Source organism: Equus asinus, chromosome 7 (genome assembly GCF_041296235.1).
Source record: "Equus asinus isolate D_3611 breed Donkey chromosome 7, EquAss-T2T_v2, whole genome shotgun sequence".
In the NCBI taxonomy this organism is placed as follows: Eukaryota; Metazoa; Chordata; class Mammalia; order Perissodactyla; family Equidae; genus Equus; species Equus asinus.
In genome coordinates, this window is record NC_091796.1 from 96,820,381 (window position 1) to 96,840,840 (window position 20,460).

The 20,460-nt window shown below is 43.8% G+C and overlaps 1 protein-coding gene across 12 annotated transcripts in view; it reads right to left on the reverse strand.

Moving 5' to 3' along the window:
• Positions 1–20,460, reverse strand: part of TTC7B (tetratricopeptide repeat domain 7B) — a 246,416-nt gene that overhangs the window by 106,270 nt on the left and 119,686 nt on the right. For all 12 annotated transcript variants that reach the window (XM_044774202.2, XM_070514194.1, XM_070514196.1 and 9 more), the window contains 2 exons: positions 18,606–18,743; positions 790–873 (listed from right to left, as the gene is read on the reverse strand). In XM_044774202.2, the coding sequence (XP_044630137.1) occupies positions 790–873; positions 18,606–18,743 (222 nt within the window). The remainder of the gene's footprint in view (positions 1–789; positions 874–18,605; positions 18,744–20,460) is intronic.

The following is a 20,460-nucleotide window of genomic DNA, read 5'->3' on the forward strand; positions in this document are numbered from 1 at the left end:
ATTTTGTTCCCTACTTGTGTAGCCATTGTGAAAATAAGAAAAAAATAAAAACAGTGGAGTCTTATGTTATTATAAAAAATAAGCCATCCAATTTGAAGCATACCATATCAAATTTCTGTCTCCAATTAGCCCCAATAATCTTAAATCTCAGACTTAACAATTTGCTAAATGGCAGATTCACTAAATGGCCCAAATTAACAAGAAGAACAATGGCTATGACCTTTACTGAGTGTGTACTGTGTGGGGGGGTGCCAACCTAGGCACCTTGTGGGTATCATTTCATTTACCTGATAACAATTCTATGATGCAGATATTATTATTACTCCATTTTACTAAAGAGGAAACTGAGACACTCAGGGACCTCCCTGGTCACACAGCTGTGAGGACAGCACCAGTCCTCAACTCCAGCAGTTGGACTCCACAGCCCACACTGTCAATGTCATACACTGTCTAATACAACATATTGCTAAAGATAACTAAAAGATTCCTTCTCTAGGAGTAAATTTATGAGTGAAAGGGTCAGTTTGAAGAATTAGCCTTAGTTTAAGCCATATTTTCACATGATGAAGTTACAATGGCTAGAAAAGGCAAATATTTCAGAAATTTTTCTTTCCAATGATGTGTCCACGTTGGCCCCCAAATCATTAAATTTGATTGTCCATTTATAAATGACCACAGGAATGTTTCAAACAGTTGGTTTAGACTTCTACAAGGTATCATATCAGCCCTTGGAATTCAAAGACATTAACCACTGACACAGAGAAGTGCATAGCACAAAGGGCGACTCACTTTTCCAGCAGCCATGAGTGACAGAGCGAACTGGTACCAGAGGTGGAACTCCTCAAAGGCAAACTTCATGGCTCTCTCCAAGCACTGGTTTGAAAGAAGAACAAAGGCAGACATCTGAGAATTGCCAGTGTTACAAGGACAAGTGTGAGTTTGTGTCTAGGCACACCAAGATAAGTCCTACATGACCTGCTTCCCTTGAATGCTCAAGACATAATCCACCACCAAACCCCGGCTGAGGAGTCCCCTCAGGGTATGATGCACTGGGCCAGAAGCACGGATAACGAACAGTTGACTAAAACACAATCCTGACCTCAAGTAGCTTTTCATCTAGTACAAGGAAAGAGGCAGGTACACAACTCAAATACAAGGCCCAGACTGACATGTGCCCCAAGAGCAGGAAACAGAAAGCACTGTTGGAAAGTGACCACAGGATTCAGGAATGGCATCCTGGAAGAATGGTATCTGAGCTGTGCCTTGATTAATGAAAAGGACAAAAACACAGCTATGATTTGGGAATGCACTCCAGGAAGAGGGGGCATGACAGGGCGTGCTTTGACCTGGCGATGGTGCGTGGTCCACTGGAAATGCAGCCTCGGCACACGGGCTGGACAGGGAGAATCAGGTTGGAAGGCAGCGGCGGGCTGGGGCCACGTCCCTGAGTCTGACATGCAGCCCCTTTTCAAAGTTGTTCCATCTCCTTCCGCCACTGCAGCTTTGGTTCTCACAACTATATGTTAACATGACTGTCTTCACCCTCCCCGGCCAAGCCCAGGCCAGTCCTACTATGAGAAAGCACCAAGGGCAGAAATCCTGACTTCTTTTTCTTTTCAATGCCTGCCCATGGTGGAAACTTTACAAATGAACTTCACTCTCCGTCAAGGAGGAGCCTCTGGTTTCTGCACAGAGTGACATAATCATATTAGACTTTTAGGAATGTTATGATGGGGGACGGTGAGACCAGAATGGAGGCAGAGACCAGGAAGAAGGGGGATAGAATGGTTCCAAGGGCTTCAGAACTAAGGGACAGAACTAAGAAATGTGTCCAAGTTACAATCAGCAGGGTGGCTGGTGAGGCGTAGGGACTGAAGGAGGCCCCCAGAGTCTCTGGCCTGTATAGCTATCTGGGAGCACACCCACGGCATAGAAGGCCCACGTGTATGCACGTGTGTGTGCTGTGTGTATGTGTGTGTTTATGAGAGAGAGACAGAGAAAGAGACACAGAGAGAGAAAGAAAGAGAAATTTTTTAGAATAAAGGGATAATGGGGAAGAAAGGTGTTTTATTAATGAGTTTGGTAGGGAACATGGTGAGTTTGAGGTATCATATGGTAGCTTACTGGAAATAGAGACAGTCTGAGCCTCAAGAGAAAGGTCTAACAAAAGACATACAGCTAAGCTGAAAGAAATCAAAGAAGCCATAAATGGAAACATGTCCAGTTTCACGGATCGGAAGACTTAGTATTGTTAAGATGTCCATACTACCCCAAGCAGTCTACAGATTCGAGGCAATCTCTGTCAAAATCCCAATGACATTTTTGCAGATACAGAAAAACCCATCCTAAAATATAGATGGAATCTAAAGGGACCCCAAATAGCCAAAACAATCTTGAAAAAAAACAAAGCTGGATGACTCATGCTTCCTGATTTCAAAGCTTACTACAAAGCTACAGGAATCCAAACAGCATGGTACATGGCGCAAAGCCAGGCTCAAAAGAATTGAACGCAAGGACTTAAACAGACATCAGTACACCCATGTTCACAGCAGCATTACTCATAATAGCAAAAACATGGAAGCAACCCACGTTGCTTGGATGAATGGATAAACAAAATGTGATATATACATACAATGGAATATTATTCAGGTTTAAAAAAGGAAGGAAATTCGGCAATATGCTACACCATGGATGAAACTTGAGGACACTATGCTAAGTGAAATGTCAGTCCTAAAAAGATAAATATTGTATGATTCCACTTAAATGAGGTACTTAGAGTGGTCAAAATCATAGAGACAGAAAGTAGCATGGTGGTTGCCAGGGGCTGTGGGGAGGGAGGAATGGAGAGTTATTGTTTAGTGAGTACAGAGTTTCAGTTTTACAGGGTGAAAAGAGTTCTAGAGATGGATGGTGGTGACGGTGGCACAACATGATGAACATGTTTAATACCACTGAACTGTACACTTACAAATGGTTAAAATGGTAAATTTTATGTGACATTTTATCACAATAAAACAAATTGGGACAAAAACACATTTGAGAAAAGAATTAGTTATTGGAAGAGATCAGATCACCTCAGAAGAGTGTTCAGGGAGAGGGCAGCCAGGGCAGAGCCTTGGGAGAAATCTCTATCTAAGGGGAGAGAAGAGAAAAGGGACCAGGAAGGGAAAGTGAGAGGCAGAATCTGGGGAGAGGGTGCGGCAGAATGTCAGGACACAGCAGGGTCTTGGGAAGGGAGAACAGGGTCAGAGAGGTGGAGGCCACAGTCTAGCCTCGGGTGACCAACCTCCACAAGTGTAGTTTCAGGGTGTGTTGGAGGAGGATGCCAGGCCCTGGGGCCAGATGACTCAAGGTGAGGGAAAGGATGTATGAAGCAAAGGGCTGAGGTGGAAGAAAGGCTACTTAAGTACGCACTTATCTTTTCACGGAGGCAACTTGAGAGGAACGAACAGAAGACCCTGAGAGAAGAAGCTGAGGGGATAAATTAGGTCCCAGAAGACTAGAGAGAGCCAGGTCCCTGGAACAAATGGGCCCCTGAGGTAAGGCCTTCTCTTAAGGAGGCAGGCTCCATAAGATAAAGAGGAGAGACCCGTAAGGGCTCCTGCCCAGTCACTGTGTTCTCTGTAAAGATGGAATAAGGTGGTTATGGGGAGGAAAGAAAAAGAATAGGGCTAGGAGTTTTTAAAAAGAACAGAAAAGCTGTAAATAACAACAAAAACTTCATCCTGAGGGGACAGAATGCTTACGTGAGGGTCACCTCAAAGACTGTGGTGGGGATGTGTAGGAGGATGGAGGGAGCGGCAGGAGGCTAGGGGCCAAAAGACAAAGGAGCTACACGAGGGTGACAAACTGAAGGAAATAATAAAGGTAAAGAGGTGGTGGAGGAGGAGAAAAAAGAATTCCAGAATTTTACATGTTATTTACAGAGAAGGTCATAGTAAATATTATGCTAGGTGATTTACTGAGAAAACCTACCCAAACAAAAATATGCCGTATTAAAAAGTGAAGTAATAAGCACTTAATAAACACCTACTATTGCCAGTGATGGTAAAGGATGGGTATCTGCAGATCCCAAGTAAGATGAACACTTGGTCCTTCATTTTTATTACGTTTTTTGGTTTTTTTTGATTTGCACCTGAACTAACGTCTGTTGCCAATCTTTTTTTTTTTTCTTCTTCTCCCTAAAGCCCTCCAGTACATAACTGTATATTCTAGTTGTGAGTGCCTCTTGTTGTGCTATGTGGGACGCCACCTCAGCATGGCCTGATGAGCGGCGCCATGTCCGCGCCCAGGATCTGAACCTGTGAAACCCCGGGCCGCTGAAGCAGAGTGGGCAAACTTAACCACTCGGCCACAGGGCCGGCCCCTGGTCCTCCATTTTGATCACACTAGCAACATGCTTAGCTAAAATCTCAGGAGTGGACTTGTGACTCGACTCCATCTGGACAATGGGATATCCTGAGCGAGGCCCCGAGGATAGCTCTTTAAGAGGAGGGCATCCTCAGCTGATGCATACTTTGCTCTCAGCATGGCCCCTCCTTCTGCCTGGGACACAGACTTGATGCTGGAGGTGAGGCAGCCAGGAGTTGAGAAGCATGAGGACAAAGCCACACTCTGGAATGACTGGGCAGAAAGAGAGAAAGCACTGGAACCCTGAGGCCATGAGATGCTGCAGCTGCCTCTGACGGCAGCCTCTCACCAGACTTGTTGTCCTGGGAAAAAATAAACTCATATTTGGTTAAGTCACTATAAGCTGGTTTTGTTAATTACATCTGGACATACCTCTTGTTAACAAAGACACTAAATGGCAAGGCTGGGATCTGAGGCTGACCCCAGAACTCTCTTAACTGCTCTGCTATGCTGACAAGCAACAAGAAGCCATTACGGTGCCCATGAGAAGCACAGTGGGGAAAAAAACCTAATGCACCTTGCTGAGAAGATCAAGCAGGCGATATGCGAGATCCAAGATGAGATGAGATTCCGGGTGAGAGAAGACCTGATACAGGTGTGGGTGGTATGGGCTGGGACTAAGTGGGGAGGACAGAGGTTAGGGAGAGAATGCCAAGCAATGAAAAGCCAACAGTACTTAGAAACTGACTTAGGGCAGGCGGATGAGGGGTGCTGAAGGAGGAGGAAACCAGAAGGATAATCACATTGGCTCGAATTAGCCAAAGGAGCCGGTATGCGGAGAGAAGCCGGTAGCTGATGATCAAAACTGAGGCTTGTTCTAACAGCTCTGCTCGACTAATTCACTGCAATATAACCACTAAGTACTTAAACATATACACAGAAACATGGAAATGTTTGAATGCTTTTCTTCTTCCTTTTGCTAAGAGAAATGATAAATATCAACTGTTTTCCTGATAAACAAAAGGAGCTCAGCAGCTGAAACAGTCTGTTCTGAACCAAAAAGCTGGATGCTATAAATAAGTGTGCAGCCTTATTTTCTTTTGTGCCAAAGGCTAACATACTCATTATACTCAGCGAAAAACACTTATTGGAAGCCTAATTGGTAGAGAGCTCCGTTCCAGGTGCCACAGGGAAACAGCAGCCCTTACAGAGTAGACTCAGAGAATCTCGAGAAGCATCTAGCTAAGTCCCCGAAGGAGAGGAAATTTGTCATTTTGGCTGCCTATTACCTCAAAACTCTTCTGATTTTTTTGTTTCAGGGGTGGGGCACCCTAGCTAGAAGGGAAGCAGCCTCTCTGCTTCCCAGTAATAAACCTCAGGGTGAATGGAGGGAAGCAATAGGTGTGTGTCACATGACCTGAGCACGGCCAATCAGATGGTCCTGCCAGCACTTTGCCTCTGGAGCTAGAGAGGCAGGGGGAGGGGCCATTGGATGTTACTTCCAGGGGCCAGGCCTGGGGGCCACAGGCGCGGTAGAGTTGGTGGAGGCCCTCCAGAGGGAACTGGGTCCTCCCAGACTGGGGCAGGGGCCTTACCTCCTTAATCTCTGCTCATGCCCATTCTTCAGCCTTCTGTGGATCCTGTGAGCAGGAGGCATCGATAAATGCCTTTTCTGCTTGAGTTAACCCGTCAGGTTCTGCTGCCTACAACCAAGGCCCTGAAGGTGCTTCAGGCCCCTCTTGTAACATCCCCTGAGGCCTCCTAGCCCCCAACAAGTAGTTGTACTACTTCTGCCTGAGAACCTTCCAGAATAGGGAATTTACAACCTGAACAGTGGCTAGAAATAAGAATCTAGGCACCACCACAGATTAAGCATGTGAATTTGGGCAAGCTTGTTAACCTCTCTATACCCAGATTCCTCACTGTAAAATGGGAAATACAGTAGCAATTAATATAGAGAGTTATCAGGAAGATTAAATTAGTTAATACATATAAGCAACAAGAACAGTACTTTAGATACAGGCTAGTAAGTGCTAAATAAAGGTTAGCTGTTACCTCTTTTTAAAATTTAACATTCTCACATTAAGAAAGAAAAGTGCATAATACCTATCACTTTACCCACATTTAATATATGAAAATTCAAATTTATAATACATTATATCAGAAATAATTATGTACTTTACAAAACGTTTCCTCATTTTAGGAAAGGATTCAATCTGAGACCCTTGAAAATAGTGCACAACTTTACACACCAGACTAGAATACATGTTTATTATTTATTTCCTTAACAAGTGGTATGGAGTGAGTGTTTGTGTCCCCTGTAAAATTCATATGTGGAAACCTAATTCCCAGTGTGATGGTGTTAGGAGGTGGGGCCTTTGGGAGGTGATTAGGCCATGAGGGTAGAGCCCTCATGAAAGCGATTAGGCCCTAATAAAAGAGGAGAGCTCCCTTGCCCCTCCCACCATGTGAGGACCCAGCAAGAAACCAGCAGTCTGCAACCAGAAGTCAGCCTTCACCAGACAGTGACCCTGTTGGAGCCATGATCTTGGACTTCCCAGCCTCCCCAACTGTGAGAAATAAATGTCTGTTGTTTGTAAGCCAGTTTACATGTTGTTTATAACGCAGTCTGTGGTATTTTGTTATAGCAGCCCAAATGGACCAAGACAACAAGCTTTAGGATAACACTGACTATGTAGCGAGGAGCTATTCCAGTTCCTTTACAAGAACTGCCTCATTTGCCCATCCTAACGATCCTGCAAGGTATAAGCAGATACCATCAGGGTCCTCCGTTTATGGATGAGGAAACTGGAGCACAGACATGCTCCGTGACTATGTAAGATCTCAGGGTGCTGGTGGTGGAGCCAGGATCTGAATCCAGGCAGTCTGGTTCCAGAGTTGGAGCTCTTAACCACAACACTCGCTGCCTCTGAGACTTTAATTACAGACACGCCACTCACACTTTACTTACCAGGCCCACTCATGCTGCACAAAGCAAAGTACAGCTAAACAAAAGGCCCCTAAAAATACCACGTGTTCCCTGAACTATTTCTGAGATTCAGCAATATTTTTTGCTGCTGCTGATGCCATTGCTCCCCAGGCGTCTTTGGGCTCCCTGAGGCTACAAGGACTGAGGCCTTACCAGCTTGTGGCATTTTCAGGAAACTTCACAGATCCCGTGATATCCACTAGCACCACAGCAGCCAAGGATGCACCATCCCAGCCCATCTCAAAGGTGCTCAGTTTACACAACTCATGCATTTCCTCTACACTGCAGCATCTCTCACAGACTACCCCAGTTTGGACCCCTTTCTCATAATGATAACAACCCACATCCTATAATAAGCCAAACAGGTGTTATAAAGAGAGTTAGGAAATACAAGGCAACAATTACAAATTAGCCCTTCATCCCAATTCAGAGGTGTTTGAGCTCTGGTGTCACAGCCGATGGCTCTGGCTTCCTGTGGGCTCTTGGCATCTTATACATGGTGATAGCACACTGGCTCTGAAAAAGTGCCCAGACAGTGCCAGATGCTCCTGAAATCTGGATGCCAAGCACACTGCTTGATATATAACATGTCCTGCCCTATGTTCCGTAAACATCAAGATTATGTAAATCCCTAAGCAGCTCAGGTCAATATAACTCCATCACAAAAGGACGCCCTCTCCCAAAGAACGCATGGAAGAAAAAAAGGAACTTGGGTTGTCACTGGGATGTCTGCTATCCACAACCTCTGCCCCTCGGACAGGGTGTTGGCTCAGCCCAATTCTGTTTGACCACCCCTTTTAAGCACCTAATCCTATCTGTATGTGATAGAATAAAAATGTCCAGTTTTAATGGAGTGGAGGAGATTAGGAAAAGAATATATGCTATAAAATAAAATAAAACAAAATAAAATAAAATAAAAGCATTCACATTTTAACAATGGTTCCAGTCTAAAGGAAGTACTGATGAAATGGACTTCTAAGAAGACGTAGGCGTTTTGTGCACAGGGGAGAGGGGGCATATAAGAAGCTGCTTCAGTCACCTAGGCCCAGCATGGCTGGTGGCTGGAAGGGAGAGCAAGGAGTCATGTGCTGGAGGCCCTGGCTCTGCGGTCAACCGCCCACGCTTAATCCAAACTCCTTACTCACCAGCCATTGGGTTGTCATGGGGTTAAAGGAAGCAATACAGGTAAAATGCTTAGAAGAGTGTCTGGCACGGAGTGCATGATATAAACATGTCACTGTTGAGGAACAGATCCTGCGGTGCTCAGGGTTTGATCTGAAGGGGGAATGAAGGGGAGAAAGGGGACCCCTGGGAACGGGGGCGACGGTACCAGTGGATGGCAAAGGGAGAGTGGAATGGAGCCTCTGAGCGGAAAGAGAGAGATGAGAGCTAGATTTTGGCCCTTTTTCACTTCTGGTGCCCAATGGAGAGAGGGCAGTGTGGGCCTGGGGAGAGGATTACGGGGTCCAAACCGGATCTGCAGATCCCTGAGTCACCCACACAAAATAGCAGGTGACATCTCTCAATCATCTGCCTGACAAGAAAAGAAGATGAATTTGGCAGTAGCAGTATTTCTACCAGGAAAGACAGGCCCAGTCGCTGTAATCATCCTGCTGCCACCTCTCTAAATCCCAGATAACATTCATTTAATACCAGGAATATTTGGTACAACAATAATTAGACTCTAAACGGCTCCTAATCATTTGAGTCGTAGTCAAAATGTCACTTGCGAAAATGCTGTTTCCTTTTGGTGGTAAGAGCTTATCCTTTCCGGTCTCTTATTTTGGCTTTTCATACATCAGCCATCTCTGAGGGGGCTCCGGAATGAGCAGCTCTTCTGGCATAAGAAGGGGATTTAGCAATTACCTTCCTAGTACGCAAAGCCCAATTACACGAACTGGGTGCATGGCAGTGACAGCTGTACAATACCACAAGCAAGGAAAAGCCAAAGTCTATTTTTGGAATTCAAGGGTGAGATTCAGCATCCAAAAATCCATGGGGGAGAGGGCAGGAATAAAATAATCAGATACCCCTCAAATTTAGCCTGGAGCTTAGGTCAAAAATTCATCACTATTAAAATAGAACGAATAAAATAGTGAACTGTCTTCACCGTGGTGGACAGGTTGGCCTTATCCTAAAAGTTCTCCTAACATAGATCCTTCTATTGACTGGAAACATGATCTTTTCTACATCATAATACTTAATGAGTCAGTTAATAAATGTAATTCCTTGCAGTTGTGTAACAATTTTTTTTAATTTAACATGGTACACAGATAACATGTCATATCTTTACTTTTAGCAATGAAAAACTATGTAAGCAATTGAGATATTTTGGACCATTATCTTAGACCCACAGAATGACATAATCAGAGAGCGTATTGAGACTTTCAAGATTATCTCGTCTCTTCTTACTTTTCAGATGTGAAAACTAAGACCCAGTGAGGAGATAGGACCTGGCCAGGGTCACAAAGTGGCAGACCTGAACGATGCTCAGCTCAGAGCCCTTATTTCTAATTAACTAAGAATAAAAGTACAAATCAAAGTGAAGTTTGAGAGATCTATTTTTAGGGGAGTCTGTGTCTGGGGAAAGCTTCTAAGAGGTATGCTTATGGGACTCTCAGCTACAAATAGCCCCCCGCCCCAGGTTTTGAGAAAATATAGAAGATGTCCATCAAGTCTTGCTTGAGTCTTCTCCCCTTTAAACTGGAAGTAAGATAAAGCACAGTCCACATCCGTGCCCCCCTCCCATTTCTCTTTTTCCCCTAAAACAGCAATACTGCTCCAAGCAGAGGAGTCTCAAAGCTTTACTGCTTTGGCAAATGCTTAAATTAAAGGACACCACTGCCCCTGGCCATGGTGGGAGGAGTGGAGAGTGGGCTGTTTTTCAAAGGTCACAGACTTCATTACAGAATTTGAACGGTGGACGTCATCCTCTGGCAGGCTCTCTGCTCAACTATATGAAGCAACCTGATGGAGTTTGACAGCCAGTAAAGGGTCTCCAGGGTCCCACACAAATACTGCTCCAGCCACTGTTGTGCTGATGTTTCTGCTCTTTGTTGTTCTCGCAAAATGAATCACTGGATTCAAGGAGTGGGCATTTCATTCCTCTACCCCCTCCTTCCTTAAACACTTCTCACCTTTCGGTCTTTGTTTTCAGTCTATCTCCCCTGGCTTGGGGCACCAGGTTTTAACCCTTGAACCACGGCTGCCACTTTACCTATGCAAGACTGAAGGGAGGGAAGAAAGGAGTGCGGGGTGCTGCCCAGAGGTGTGTTTTGTACAAAACAGGTGCTCAATGAATGCTTGAACGAATGAATCAATATGGACCAAGTGTTAGCATGCATTCCATCAGATATCCTTTACGGGGGCTGTGGACAAACAAGAAAATACTGAGGAGTGCAGTAAATGCAAAGAATCTGGAGATGATGTCATATCAAAAAGGGCTAAAATAGAGGCTATAAATTATGGCCTAATGGCCAAATCTGACTTGCCGCCCATTTTTATAGGGTCAAAAAGCTAAAATTGTTTTATAGATGAACATTTGACATCAATTGGATGAGAGGAAATACTAACTTTAAACCCAAATTAAGGAAAGTGTTATCCCCCAAAATAATCTCATTCTTCTCATTAAAGGACCTATATTACAAACACTTGTACTCAGTAATTATATTCTGAATTTCATCATAAAAATCTTGTGAAAATTTGTTTCCTCTCTGGTTATACCTATATTATAGCCTTCATTTCACCTCTTGGTCCCCAAAGCCTAAAATATTTAGTGTCTGTCCCTGTATAGAAAAGTTCCCAACCCCTAGACTAAAGGAATGGGGCACTTTATGCTAGAGGAAAGAAGACAATATATCAGCTGTCTCCAAAAATTGGAAGGCTGTCATTGAGGCAGGACTTGCCCTATCGCTCCAAAGAGAGAATAGTTGAAAGTTACAAGGAGACGAATTTCAGATCAATCTTTTCTAATAACCAGAGAGGAAATGGAATGGTAGGTATTACATACCAAGAGCTGTGCTGGCTATTTTACACCTACTGTCTCGCTGAGCTTCAGTCTCTGAGATGAAAGTACAGAGTGGCTAAGTATCTTTCCCAAAGTCACACAGCGGAAAAGGTAGAACCAGGATTTGAATCCAGATCTGCCTGACTCCAAGGCTGTTTTTTCACTACGCAATGTAAGACTCTACTAAGAGTCAAGGATAATCTGCCAGGGTTATTACAGAGGAGATTTTTACATTAGAAAGCAGATTATCAACACCACCAATAAGAATAGTAACATACACTTTGCATACACTCTCTCTTTAATCCTCACAATAACCGTTGGAGGTAGGTCCTATTATTACCTGTATTTCCACACAAGGGGACAGGTTTAGAGAGGTAAAACTCACACGTGATATCAAAACATAAGATATTGTTAAGATGGCTATACTAACTAAAGGGATCCCCAGATTCAACAATATCTCCATCGAAATTCTAACAGTCTTTTCTGCAGAAATGGAAAAGCCAATCCTCAGATTCATGTGGAATTGCAAGGGGTTCTGAATAGGCAAAACAATCTTGAAAAAAGAGCAAAGTTGGAAGACTCACACTTCTCGATTTCAAAGCTTACAACAAGTCTACAATAATCAAAACAGTGCAGTATTGGCATAAGGATAAATATATAGACCAATGGAATAGAACTGAAATCCCAGAAATAAAGCCACACATCTATGGCCAACTGATTTTTGACAAAGGTGCCAAGTTCATTCAATGGGAAAAAAACATCTCTCAACAGATGCTGCTGGAACAGCAGGATTTCCACAGGCAAAAGAATGAAGCTGGATTCTACCTGATACCAGATAGAAAATTAACTCAAAATGGGTCAACAATCTAAATACAGGAGTGAAAACCATAAAGTTCTACAGGAAAACATGGGAGTAAATTTTCACGACCTTGGATTTGGCAATGGATTCTTAGGTATGACACCAAAAGCATGAGCAACAAAAGGAAAAATTGATATACCAGACTTGATCAGGATTAAAAACTTCTATGCATCAAAGGACATTGTCAAAAAAATGAAAAAACCCATGGAGTGGGAGAAGATATTTGCAAATCATGTATCTGTTAAGGGTTTTTTATCCACAATAAATAAAGAACTCCTATAACTCAACAATAAAAAGACAAACAACCCAATTTAAAAATGGTCAAAGGTCTTGAATAGACATTTCTCCAAATAAGATACTCAAATGGCCAATAAGCACATGAAAAGATGTTCAACATCATTAGCCAACAGAGAAATGCAAATCAAACCCACAATGAAATATCATTTCACACCTACTAGGATGACTATAATAAAACGAAAAACAAAAAACAGCAAGTGTTGGTGAGGATGTGGAGAAATTAGAACCTTTGTGCCTTGCTGCCTGGAATGTAAAATGGTGGAGCTGCTATGAAAAACAGTTTGGCAGTTCTTCAAAAAGTTAAACATGCAATTACCATATGACCCAGCAATTCCAGTCATGGATATATACCCAAAAGAAATGAAAACAGGAACTCAGATATGTGTATGCCAATGTGCATTGCAGCATTACTCGCAATAGCCAAAAGGTGAAAACAATCCACATGACCATCAGTAGATGAATGGATAAACAAAATGTGGCATATATGCACAATAGAATTATTCTGCCATAAAGAGGAATGAAGTTCTGATACATGCTATCAGATGTATTATTACAACACGGCTGAACCTTGAAAACATTAGACTAAGAAAAATAAACCAGAAACAAAAAACAAGTATTGCATGATTCCGTTTATATGATGTACCTAGAAGAGGTAAATTCACAGAGACAGAAAGTAGATTAGAGGTTACCAGGTTATGGGGGTTGGCAGAATGAGGAGTTATTGCTTAATGGGCACCGAGTTGCTGTTTGGGGTGATGGAAAAGTTTAGAAATAGCCATGATGGTTACACAACACTGTGAATGCAATTAATGCCACTGAATTGTATACTTTAAAAAGGTTACAATGGCATATTAAAAAAAAAAAATTTAAGTTAAAAAATTAAAAGTTAAAAAAAATTTTCGAGGGCCATAAGAAGAGAGTAATGATGCCTAATTCAAAAAACACTTCCATAATGGTGGGAATGAAGGTACCAGTGGCCACGTCAGTGGCTGAGATTCTTCACGCAAAATGACAGAGCTGATCCCTAGTGGGCTGACCTCTGTAGCTGGACCAGAGTTGGGATCTGTACCAATGCTCTGCCCCAAGCTGGGCCCACCTCTTCTGCTGCCGCCTACTTCCCAGGTAAATGACCTTTAACCTTGGGCCTGCCTGGGGAAGATACACTCATTGCACATCTACAAGGAGACGAAACCAAAGAAAAGGGAGCAGGATGAGAACACTGACTTTGAAGCCTCAGTTTATTCAGCAAGTTTTTATTGGGCACCTACCATGAACCAAACACTCTGCCTTAACTTCTCAGAAGCCTGCGGCTCCATCTGTGTCAGGCCACACTGACGCCTTCTAGGGACCTTGACACCTAGGTCAAGGTCGGCTTTCGGCAGTACGAGTGGGGCTGCATGAAATACCAAACTCTAAGGTAAACTAACAAATGGTGGCCTGTGAAGCAGACTTAAGAAGACAGATAAGTATTTTTCACAATGCCCCTTGATTAGGTAAGTGTTTGGGTTAGGGATGTGTAAATGTCCCTTTGGTACAAGCACTAGCCAGACAATTCTACCCACAGAACTATAATGCTGCCGAGACTAACCATAAACAAATGAATATGAGTTCAACGGGAAAGATAAAAATACCCTTTCTGTCTTTAAAGCTGCCATGTCTATGTAGAGGGGACACATACACCCTTCAAAAAGGACCCCATAACATTCTGTCAGAATGGAGCCATTAATAGTCAAATTCAAGAAACAAACCTCCTTAGCAGCTTGGGTTCATTCTGAAAAACAGAGGAAGCCGTGCTTGTTGCTTTACTTTTAATAGCGCAGGTTGTCATGCCAACTAGTGCTGCTGTTTAAATTAAAGGGGAAAAAAAAAAGAAGTGTTCCTTCCTACACAAACCTTTCGGCAGGGCTCACAATTAGTCTTTAAAAAACATGAAAACTCATAGCACTGGAGTTATGGTAGACATTGTGCTTCTATTTAAACCTGTCAGAATGAGGATGTGATAAACCTTTGATTTGTATTTCCTTTGCATGATGCTCCTTGCCCAGAATCTGGCTGAATAGTGCCCTGAGAAAAAGGGGGCATTATGTGGGCATACAAAAGGGCACCAAACTCGAGATGGGAAAGGAGCCTTCCATCTTGAATAAACACAGCTGAAGAAGGAGACAGAGAGAGGACAGTTTTCTCGTGAAAGTGGCTCTGCTTCCCCCCATGCACACTTCTTAAAGGCTGGGTCCGCACAATGCTGCACAGCACACCAAAGGTGTCAATGACAGGAGGAGAGGAGACGAGCTGCCGTGCTAGGAAGCGCGGCAGTGGTGCCCCCCAACTTTCCTCTGTGAGTGCAGGAGTGCAGAGGGGCCCAGGTCAGTGGAGGAGATGAGCCAGAAGAAGGAAAACATGCTGTGTCTTGATGTGGACATGATGTTGGTTGGGGACAAGAGAAGGAAAGAAAGAATGAGGACAGGGTGAGAAGGAGGTAAGACTTCTCTCACAATAGCCTGGTGGTTATTAACTCTTCTGTTCACAAAGGTTCTGCCCGAAATAAAGGAAGGTCTCTGCAGTGTCTCTGAGGCAGAGGACCTGCCTACAGACCAGCCTGAGGGGGATGTGGCCGGAACACGTTAGCAAGGGGCACAAGCAGGCTGTACCAGCTGCTGATCTGGGTTTGGGAGTTGAGGAGGCAGTGATGGGGTGTGGTGCCAACAGAGGGGAGACGAATGATTGGGAATATGCACAACAAAACATTTATGATACTATCTTCTTCCTTGAAACTTACATAGATGTATGTGCATTTATTCATAAGGAGATACATGAAAAGACAGTCTCTGAAACGTCAACGCGTAGTCAATTATCTCAGGAGAGCGGGATTGTAAATGACTTTTATTTTCTTTTCCATATTTGTATGTATTGTTTGATTCTTTGAGGAGCCTGCAGGGCTGGTGCGTGTGGCAGAAAGATAAACAATGAAGTCAATTTCATTACGTGCGGAAAAGGAACACAAAACACCAGAAAAAGAGAGAAAAAGAAGCGGGAAGAGGAAGAGCCATCAAACATTTCTGAACAGAAGAGTGGCATGCCCATTCCCACGTTCTAGAAAGGTCACTCTGATGATGATGCAGGAGATGAAGACAGGGAAATAGAATGTATTACCACAAGGATGAACGACAATAATTGGAATCACTAACAGTCGTGGGCCCAAAGAAGTAACAGAGGCGTTTAAACTCCAGTTACCCCCACAGCAGCACCACCCCCCAGAGCCAACTGCCCACCACCTGCACGATGGATAAACTGTACTGTGTCTATCCAATGGGATGGTATTCAGCCACAAAAAGGAATGAAGTACTGATACTTGCTACAGCATGGATAATCTTGAAACCGTTGTGCTAAGTGAAAGAAGCCAGTTACAAAGGTCACTATTAGATGATGTCATTTATATAAAATACCCCCGATAGGTAAATCCATAGAATCAGAAAGCAGATTAGTAGTTGACAGGGACTGCGGGGAGGGAGAATGGGGAATAACGGCTTAATGGGTACAGGGTTTCCTTTTAGGGTGATGAAAATATTTTAGAATTAGATAGAAGTGATGGTTGCATAATATTGTGAATGTAGTAAATGCCACTGAATTACACACTTAAAATGGTTAAGTTTATGTTAGATGAATTTACCTCAATTAAAAACAAATCCAGTTAGCCTTTTAACCTAAGGTCCTGAGAAAATGGATGAGCAGATGAGAAGAAAAAAAAACAAAACCCCAGCAAATGAGGGAAGCAGGACACTCTAAGTAAGATGTGGCCTGAGACCAAGGGAGAGAAGGTCCCTGCTGAGCCGAGGGTGGACCCAGCCCCTGCTGCAGTAACCAAGCCACCCAAAGACGGAACCGCTGCCCCGAGATGCCGTGTACTTTCACCGTTCTCCCACGACACCACCAGTTTTAGTTAGAAGATCTGAGACAATATGGCGGTCAAATGTTTGCTGGAGGAAGCTCTAACTGCAAAACTAAGTAGAAACAGCAAGAAAGGCTGAAGCCAAGTCTTCCAATCCTTTATTCCTGGATGCAGACTCTGCATGGAGCCCTCCCCAGACTCAGCCACACAGGTTGGCAACTGCCCACTGCTTGGCTGTCTCCCTCTAGACTGGGAGCTGTCATGGGCAGGGACCACGCCTCACTGGTGGCTGTATCCTCAGCCTTAATCACAGCCCCTGGCACAGAACAGGGACTGCACACACATTGTTGACGAACTGCATGTCCTCCTTTTTATATATTTCATCAATTGACTTATATTTTTACTAGATAAAACACATAGTACAAAATTCAAAAGGCTCCACGGTATATGCGGTGACAAATTTCCCTTTCTCCCATCCTTCTACTCCAGCACCTTCAAGGCAACCTCTGGCCCCGTCGCCAACGTTTTAAATGTGACCAGGGCAGTGAAATCCTGAATTGCAAAGACTCCGGCAACCAACCAGACTACCCAGTGACTTCAGCGTCAGGTCGTCACCACAAGATGGAAGCTACATGGGATAACAAGGTGAAAGTCATCTGGGTGAAAACAAGGTCCCAGTATTCTGCGCCGGAAGGAGACACATGCCAGGGAGCTCCCAGCTTGTAGAGGAATGCTGCTAGGGTGACAGCCGTCCCCCTAGAGACATTCATGGCATGACAAGAAGTCTGTGGGCAGGGGCCACCCAGCCTGTCAACCAAACCAGCCACCTCAAGTTCCTCACACCTGTTTTGGACGTAGGCGAATTTCAAGCTGGGGAAAAGCTCTGTTGCTACACAATGGGATGAAAGCAGACATGCAAAGCACACTCAACCTGGACCCAGAGAGATATTTAGTGGTTTGTCTGGAGGAAAAAAGAACTCAAGTGAGCTGGGTGGCACTGTCCCCACAGATGGGCTCCATGGCAGAGGCACAGACAGGAACTAAGCTGGCTGGGAGGAGAGGGTCCCAGGAAATCAAAGCACCCCGAGTGTGAAGAATCTGGGCCAATCTTAAGCCGGGGCAGAGCCCCAGGGGGTGTACTGTGTGTGACAGGAACATCTGGACCCACGGCTTTATCTAGCTGGATTGTGAGGGGCTTTTTTTGAAGACTGAGTAACCATTGCCCTGTATAGTCACCAAACCAAAGACTAAAAAAAGATCCAAGCCACGCAGGCTCATCTGTTCTCCAAGGCTCCTGCCTAATGTGGCGATGCACCGGCAGGCTAGAGGGTGAGTCGGGTGCTTATCTGATTTCAGCCAATCTGTTACTGCATTTCATTCCCTGTCCTCGTGCCCAGAGGCTGTTGCAATGTGTATAAATTTAGAAAAAGAAGGATAAATAACATGGAAAAGTTCATTTTAACAAAATGAGTTGTTTTCTTTCTTCCTTTCTTTCTTTCTTTCTTTTCTCTCCACTACAGAAAAGATAAAAAGATCTTGTTACTTGCTTATCTCCCTCACCACGGTGGAACTCGGTATTCTGGGCAACAAGTCAATAATGCACCACCACAGCCCAAGATTAACCAGATTCTTCTGAAACTGTAAAACAGTCAACATTCCATCCTAAATATTTCTTAGCAGTTGAGGGAATGAGATGACGGTACCTCATACAAGATCTGTAATCAACTGAGGTCTCTTGTGAACAAGCAAAAGACTCTAAATGAAGACAGTTTCCTTTCAGGAAAGCCTACATCAGCTCACCTGACAACACACTCACCTGAAGTCGCCATTTCACCAGAGTTATGCATTGGTACTTTAAATAAGATGAAACCTATTTTATAAGGAAATTAATATCAAAGATGGGAGATTTTTGGTTATGGTGGAAATTACATCGAAAGAGAAACTTCTTGAGAAATGCTTTCCTCCCCTCACACACAATCTCATAGCCAGTGGGTTTATGGACCATTGGTAGGAAGGGACTGCCAATGCACTCCCCCATCTAATCATTTAGCCCAATTCCCATTTTACAGAGGAGAAAACCAAAGTTAAATGATGGAACCAAGGTCACATGGCTGCCATGACAGAGTGGAGGCCAGGACTGGGTCTCACAGCTCTTCCCAGTGCTTACACTACCAGCACCACACACCACCTGGAAGTCAACCAGACTCAAGGGCTGTACCTCTGACAGCATCTCATACTGGCCTCTTCTTCCAAGAGCGATGGTCAGTAAATCATAGACCACAGATGCGCTCTGCAAACTGATGAGACGGTCGCTCTTGTGCTCGGGTATCCTGCTCAGCACAGCATCGCGGTTGGCCTGAAAACAACATGGAAGACAGAAGAAGATGATGAGCCAGCCCATGCACATAACTATCACTTTGTAAAGAGAAGAATCTGGGCCTTCCTGCCCCTAACAGCTTGCCAAGGGCCTGGAGACAAGGGCAGGAATGAGTAAGGGGCTTGTCACCTCCGGTCGTTTATTCAATCCCCAGAGCACCAGGGCACATGGTACATGGTATTATGCCAACACTGAAGGCCTGGACGTGTGATCCTAGAGGACACTTGTACCTGTCAGCAGGTGTCTGGAGGAAGCTTTAGGAGCTGATGCAAGGCAGGGTGATCGTTCCTGGGCTCAGGTTCACAGACTGCCTCGCTGCAGACACAGCAGTGCTCTGGAACAGCAGAATAATCCATCAAGTGAGGCCCTGCTGCGCCCCACTTGTAGATCCTGCTTCTGCTCTAAAGAGTGGCAGAAAAGTTCCAGCCCCACACGTCCCATCATCAAATGGTGTCATCAAATTCCATCCATCCTACAGAGATATATCACACTTTTCCTCTATCACCAAAGCAACATTCAAATCCCTATATGACATCTTCACTGGAACAGACTACAAAGACTAATTCAGTCTTGCTTAGGGATGCACAAAACAGATGCATATGAGAAAGCAAGAAGCAAACAGATTTTGGCTTTAAAAGACATTACCACAGAGGACTCAAGAGAGCACCTTGCCTATTTCACATCTCCGCTGCTTAGCACAGAAATAAAGCAGGCACATTCAAGCTTATTAATCTCATCTATCTAGAAATCAAATGGTCTTTACAGCAACTTGTTTTCACTCCTTTTGAAATTTAATTTTTCTACAGATTCCTCCAGACATATCACATGTATTAGAGACTCTAACTGCTGGCTCATTTTCCTTTTCTCCCTAATAGGAGTTCAGAATCAGTACACTTAAGACTTTGCCTGTCTTTTTTCCCCCTGCTAATTAATGGAAGTCCCAGATCTATCTGTTCCTAGGAGCACAGAGCGGGCTCCTCAGTTTTCCCTGTGAAAAAGTGGTACATGAGGGATCAGGGCCACTTGTCCAGGCTGATGTTTATCTTCCAGCCTGACATTCGGAAAGGCTACGCAAACACCTTCTCTCTCACTAATGAGACAAAATGCTTGCTTTTTGTGTGTGAGTCCAAGGCATTTACTTTCAGCCACCCATCAGTACTTACTCACTTTAAAACTCCTTGCTCTTAAATGTCAGAGACAAATAAGAATGTATAAGACAGGCCACTTCCTACAAAGTGAGTCATCTCTCATGGAAACAAGCCTGCTTTTGAAGATTTCATTCTAAGTTTTTCTTGTTAGGAATGACTTCTGAGCCAACAAAAGAAGCTCTGAGGCAAATAGGGACTGCTATAAGTGGTCTCATCTTATTTATTTGCTATAAATGTTCCATACTGAGACCAATGCCTGGAAGAGAACAAAACAAAACAAAATACTATTTAAGAGAGATTTTCAAGTTATGCCAAATGCATTCTTTTTAAAAAAATTTTTAGAGAGTCTATCAGTGCCTTTTGATTAAAAAGCTACAATATAGAACATCAAAGAGATTCACAAACAATAAATATCCAAGAATACCGTCTCAGTGGTAGTTGTGCAAATATAGCTCTGATAACCCTTTTCTCCTGGGGAAAGCTAATTTCATTTGAAGTGAGAAAGCAGTACAATTCCACATGATTTCTGGTAGGTGGAGAGACTATGG